Below are 6647 nucleotides of genomic sequence, written 5' to 3'. Positions count from 1 at the left end.
CTCTGGTTCCAGGTTTTCTCTCTGTCTCTGAGGCTCATGCTGCTGAGGGGATCAAATCATTGATCACCAATAAAAGCATCAATCCTCATGTTTTCATTACAGCAGAATCCTGTTTTCTACTGAAATAACTGCTAAGCTAACCCCTGTTTGTGCTGACATAAGAGTACATTTATACTATGTACTTACATAATGTGTTTAATGTTGTGCTTTTAAAATCTTAATATTTATATGTGAGATCATTAATGAATATAGCAAGAAATAGAGCATGACTCTCTAACATGTTAGGGTTTAAAACTGTACAGTTCCAGTGGTTGAATGTAACTAAGTATATTTACTCTGGTACAATACATAAATAAATATTCAAGGTACTTTTCAGAGGGATACTTTTTACTGCATTACATTTATTTGGCAGCTATAGTTTTTACAAATTCAGTTTTCACATGGAAAACTTGATGATCTTCTAAAATATGATGAATTGTTACAAACTAAACTACCAAACAGTCTGTTATCAATTATTTAAAATGAGATTTACAACTGCAAAATGCTAATTATACATAAATACATCAGTAACGGTAATCTAATAATATTATATGTAACAGTACACTTACAGGGGCAGAGAGGTGCTTTTATTTTCCATATACGTGAGGTGCACCTTTACATTGTGTATTATTTTCAGTGAAGGACTTTCACTTATAACAAGGTATTTTCACTGTGTGATATTGCTACTTTTACTTTAGTAAAAAGGATGTTTATACTTTCTCCACTGCTGCAAAAATTGAAATATTCACATTTATAATAACTATTATTGTGTGATAATATTTGTTCAGAGCACTGTTTTATTCACAAAGACACTTTATACCCTTATGTTCTATACATAACAAAACAGCAAGGTTTAGGCATTGAGATATTCTAACAAAACAAACAAACAAACAAATATTTGGCAAAATAAATCCAGCCATGCACTTCAGGGGAAAAAACAGAAGGAAAACACCCGCTGCGGCACAAATGTAACATAAAATGAAGCTTTTAGCCTGCGATAAGCACCATGTCTCAGACAGAAGACAGAAGAAATCCGTTTTCAGCAGAAAGATGTTTGAAGATGTTTGAAGCCTTAAAGGAGAAGTCTGATGATATATTTTTCTTATTGTCAACAAATCCTATTAAAACACCAAAACCAGAAGTGAATGTGTCTACTAACATTGTATACTATATATATACTATATAATACTCCCCACACCACCAAATGTGTGTTTATCTGCCACTGAAAATAGTCCCAAACAAATGCATTATTTAGAAAACTACAGCGAGTAGCTGTTGATATAAATTACTGAGTTTTGTTTCACTAGTGAAGTTTTATATTTGTGAGGTGTTTTTAAAGATTTCGCCACCAGTTGGAACCAATGCGTCTGGAATTGATAACTGCACACAAGAAGTCAGACTAACACATTGTTGGTTTTGGTCTTTTCATGGGATTTGTTCTTCTTTAGAAAATCTCTTTTTCTTAACTTCCCTCTACATTTCTGTCTGTTTTCTCTTCTTGACAGATTTTTACCTGTATGGTTGTTGAAGATCTGAAACAAGATATTTGCTAATTTGTTTTACATCGTTGAAACATTTTCCTTCACCAAACTCACATATTTTTAATGTGAACATCTGAAATTGGCCAGGAATGTAACATTTCCTTACTGCTACCAGTTTATACAGTGTTTGTCTTTTGGGTTCCATTAAATAACACAACATACATAACACATAAGAAAAGTCAAAACTGATGATGAAAATGATATGACACATACATACATACACTGTCTCTTCTCTCTCATAGTCACATCCACACATTTAATAAATAAGGTAAAATACTTCCTCTATCCACAGGTGTCTTCCATCCTGGTCTTCAGCTAACACCATGTGCGCCCAGTACCTCCCAACTTGTGCTGCGATAAATTTAATTATCGAGGGGTAGTGCTTATAACTTGAAGGCTTCTTTTTATGTCTACCTTAAAGAAACAGTTTTGGAGTTTACACTTTCTTCTTCAGAGTGAGACGAGAAGATTGATATAAATTTCAAATCTGTGTGTCCAGTACAGATTTACTGATGTGTTTTATTTCTAAGAATAAAACATGAAAATCTTATAAATATGTATCAGCATAGACCTTATTTCAGGCGTCTAACAAAAAACAGAGAAAAATGCTGACCAATCTTTGGGTTTTAGGACTTATTCCTCCAGTAGGGTTGTCAGATTTGGGTTGTGTCTTAACTGTACTGCTAAATAAACCCAGCACACTATGAGACAGATTACAGATTACAGAATTATATTTACTGGAAATAATCTATTTTTCTCTGCACTCTGCACCTGATTTGGTCAGATAGCATTTCCTAGGGGGAAAGTCAAATTGTCTGCTCTTCCTGTATGTCAAGTCCAGGCCAGGGCGGTGGCTAAGGAAATACTGGAACTAAATATTGGCTGCCCGCAAGGTAAACATTACATCATTACAGCCAGATAGTAAACAACATTAAAAATATATAGTTGCAGATTCAGTTTGTCAGGTGTTGCAGTTTCCACAACCAATAAGATGTTGGCATGACAGGTGGCATAAGTTATGATTTATGATGCAAGTATGGGAGTTAATTTTGTGTATCTCTGAAGTCCCACAGCTGCACTGCGACCCCATTGGGACCTGAGTAAGAAATCTCATGCATAAATGATAAAAACATTATTATTGTCATGGTTTTCATTACAGCGTAGTCCTTAGCATTCTTGATAGCTAATTTGAAACCGGTATCAGGCTGAGGTCAGAAATCCCCTGCCTCCAGTCTTTGAGCTAAGCTAAACACATCCTAGAAATATCTCTAAACACACTGAGATGAAATTTATATTAATATTATTCTCGTCTGACTGTGAGTAAAATGGCACACAAATCTATTTCACAAAATGTCCAATTGTTCCTTTCCCTACACGATGCTGCTTTGAAGCTACACTCAAAACTATTAATGTGGAGCTTCTCTTGATGTTTGATCACTAAAAGGTATCCTCCCACACAGTACGGGGTGAATTGAAACTTGGGAGCAAAACACAGATACACGAGTGTTCCCTTTAGAGAAAACAGCACTTCAGATCTTTTCCCTTTTCTGCCCTTTTAGTTTCCTTCGATATAAAACATCTTTATGCGTGCTGTGTGCAGTTAACTTGCATCACTGTGTAGGATTTCTGAATATTAGCTAATGCTTTTCAAACTATTCACTTTTGCTGGCATGTGAAGCTGTCAGAAAGCACCATTGCTGAGTGCAGCTTTAAAACAAAACCCCCTTAAAGACCAGCATAGCAAACAGCTGTTTTCTTAACACAAATACCAGACCCTCGCTGACTTGATGCCCGCCTTTAAGATAAGGCTGTCCTTTTATTGTGATGCTGATGTTCAAAGTTAGTCCTGGTACATATGATGTCCTCTGCTTGGTATTTGGAGTGTGGACAGTGGAAGGATGAGCTGACTCAGTTGAACGCCTCCTTGTTGATCCACATGAGGGTCCGCGTCTCGTTGGGCTTGCATTCGTAGTCGATGCTGCTGAATTTATTGCCGAACTGGCAGTGCTCCCTCTTGTAGTAGTTATAGTATTTCGCCTGCCAGACTGTCTCAAACGTTCCTGCTTTGTTAAACTGGACAGAAAGAAGATCATTGTTACCAGCAATGCAGCAAAAAAGATGGTTCTGGTTACCAGTTTTACCAATTCCAATACCTGAACTTTGCATATCCACCAATTCAGAGTACCGATAAAATACAAGTGTGTTCAAAAATTAATAGCTGTTAATCCTAATACAAGTCACTGTTTTACTGGTGGGATATTCCAGTGGAAAATATTGCATATGGATGCAGATCCATTGTTAAAACACTTAAAAGGTTAACTTGATCTGATGGGTTCTGAGATTGTACTTTGGCCAATGTGTTCTCTCTTTTGCTTGAGATTATGGTAATAATATCAGGGTAAGCCAATCAGAGTCAGAACAGGAAACAAAATGGCGAACGGGTCGCATTTTGGTGCCAATAAATTGCGTGAAACTGGATCGGTGCATTAACTTGCATACTCGCTGATACCCAATATAGCATTTTATATCAGAGGTATTTCCGATACTGGTATTGGTATCGGTATACCCCTAGTTAAAAATATCAAATGCTTTCCACCGCTGAGTCAGATTTCTGCATTTCTTCATAGCAACAGCCATGAGATGCCTCATCAAAGGTCACTGTGACTCTGTTATCTTACCTCCATACTGACTTGTACAGGTTGCCGGTCTCCACTCTTGGTGTGCGGGACACCCTCAGTGTCATACAAAGCGTGATAAACCACCGACTCCTCGTCTCTGGACTGCTGCTCCAGAGGGAAGGTGATGCCTCCGATGTTCATGGTGCTGTGAGGAAGAGAAAGAGAAGGACGTTTTTTGATGCTTTATTTAAGCTATACACCTGCACCTGGACCTATACACCTGGACACCTGCATGGACCTGCACAACTGGTGGCGGGTGGAATTGTGGCCGTGGTTTGGTTTGTAGCTTATTTCCACGTCACTTTGGACAAAAGCATCATGTCTGAACCGTCTGGATCACTTTGGGGACCGGACCTCTGCAGTGCTGTGTGCAGTCAGCTTCTGATGATCAGAAAAGACCTCCAAACTGTAGCCTGGTTGCTCATTTAAAGGCTTTGGGGTTGGTGTAAGGCATCCTTGACAGAATTAGGCTAAGCACAATTAAGTGATGTACTTCTGTTAATGAGTAACTAGTAAAGTAATGCAATTACCTTTTCAATAAGTAATAAGTAACTTCCCATAAGGTGTGTCCTTCAGAAGACAGAGTAAACTGAACCTGCACCTGAATTAAACAGGTTTACAGAGGACTCACTCAGACTGGATTACCAACAGGGCAAAGCTGGTACCAGCACGGCTCCCAGACCTCCAAGTGGACCTCAAGAGCTGCCAACACATTTAAAATTAAGAAATTTGCACCACTAAAGTGCAATATAAACTATGATATTTATAGACATTACACTTGTCAGGCTATGGGCTAAAAATAAATGTAATTATCAGTCCATCCTAAAAACTCTGCAGATCATCAGTTTTACTTCTATTTCAGTCTGATATTTATTCTATCTCAGCTTACCTTTGTTATATTTCTACTTATATTTCACATTTTACGGTCTTGTGCATTTGGTTTCGCAGATGTCTCGTCCTGTCATTGAGGCTGTGTTTGATCATATGGACCCCGCCCTGCTCGACACACTGACTCCACCTCAACTAATCCTACAGAGCCGACATGTACTGTTTGTGTCCGTTTGTGCATAAGCAAACAAACGACGCTTTCTGTCACCACCAGCGATGAAAACACACATCACACTTGACCCACACATGATTTATTCAGGCGGATATCTGATGCCGCAGGCCTGCAGGCTGCAGGAGGAAGGCCACGGAGCCACTAACGATGCACGATCATTACTGCTTTACTTTCTCTTTATAAATGTTAATTATTACTAATGATGCATCTTATTCTTATAGCCGTGTGGCCTTTTCCATTTCAAGGACTGAATAAAAGGACATGCACGCTCTGCTTGCATGCCTCCTGCTGCAGATGAACCACAGTATCTGACCTCATAATGAAGAAAATAAGAAAAACGTTTTTTTAAATTAAATCCCTTCTTACGTGGCCTCGACGTTTCCAGGCTTCAGCACCACCTCGATCTTGTATTTGGACCCTGTGAGCAGTTTGATGGTCCGGCTCTGGCCGAACCTGGTCCCGTCCACCTTAAAAAACACGGGTCCCTCATTGGGCTGGATCCGCAGCGAGATGGAGATGTTGATGATGGGAGGAACGTCGTCCATTGTCCCGGGTTTTGTGTTTTACGGGGTCAATTTTAGTCCCGTATCGGGGGCGAAGGCGGCGGATGATGCGGTGATGCTGAGGAGGGACCAGTGTCAAGCTGGACAGCACGGGCCTTCCGCTTACGTATTTCAAAGTAAAAGCCCAATTGTAGGGGAAAATAACCGATTATTTACCCAATTAATCAATTGTTGTGGAAAAAAATAATAATTTCACAAAGCCTGTTTCAAAATGCTTCTTTCGTCCAACCAAAAATCTAAACCTCAAAGATATTTTACATAAAAAGAAAAACAACAAATATTCCCACTGGAGAACCAGCGTCTGTTTGGGATTATTAAACCATACAGGGTAGAGCTGCAATAACTGGTCAAAAAAGAAATGTCCATGGATTGAAAGATTAAGATTAAAAATGATGAAAAATTAAGTAATTTTGTAATTAGACTCCTGAAGGTTTTGTGGATCAATCAATTAATTATTTAAAACTAAACGACATGCCAGAATAATACATAATAAAAATGAACCATTTGTTACAGTCCTTGTAATGAATAACTAAGTATATTTACTCAAGAAATGTAAATGTATTGGAGGTTGACATGAGTAGACATCATCTGTGTGTTTTTTCTCCATAATTTAAGGATATATTAAACTTTTCACTGTCCACCTCTGACTGCTGTATAGTTTTGTCTTCTTTCTGCACTACCTTCTTTTCCTTTGTTAATATATCTGAAAAATCTGAAAAACTACAATATTGCAAAATATGGTATATACATGCAACACTGAAAATTA

At 38.2% G+C, this 6647-nt stretch overlaps 1 protein-coding gene across 1 annotated transcript; it reads right to left on the bottom strand.

Annotated features, from left to right (window-relative positions):
• Positions 1-369: 369 nt before the first annotated feature.
• On the bottom strand, positions 370-5976 carry cnrip1a (cannabinoid receptor interacting protein 1a). Its single transcript, XM_010730329.3, has 3 exons — positions 5685-5976; positions 4259-4403; positions 370-3653 (listed from the first exon to the last, which is right to left on the bottom strand). Exons 1-3 carry the CDS (start codon positions 5861-5863, stop codon positions 3489-3491), a joined length of 489 nt encoding a protein of 162 aa, XP_010728631.1. The 5' UTR covers positions 5864-5976; the 3' UTR covers positions 370-3488.
• Between the last annotated feature and the right edge of the window lie 671 nt (positions 5977-6647).

The sequence above is a fragment of the Larimichthys crocea genome, chromosome X (assembly GCF_000972845.2).
Source record: "Larimichthys crocea isolate SSNF chromosome X, L_crocea_2.0, whole genome shotgun sequence".
Lineage (NCBI taxonomy): Eukaryota > Metazoa > Chordata > Actinopteri > Sciaenidae > Larimichthys > Larimichthys crocea.
Note: the sequence above shows the minus strand (reverse complement) of the source record. Positions and strands in the feature narration are given on the sequence as shown.

Coding starts and splice junctions, on each gene's coding strand:
- cnrip1a (XM_010730329.3), bottom strand. CDS start 5,863: ATGGACGACGTTCCTCCCATCATCAACATCTCCATCTCGCTGCGGATC. Junction 4,404..5,684: donor CCTGGAAACGTCGAGGCCAC/GTAAGAAGGGAT, acceptor TCTTCCTCACAG/CACCATGAACATCGGAGGCA. Junction 3,654..4,258: donor CTGTACAAGTCAGTATGGAG/GTAAGATAACAG, acceptor CTTTCTGTCCAG/TTTAACAAAGCAGGAACGTT.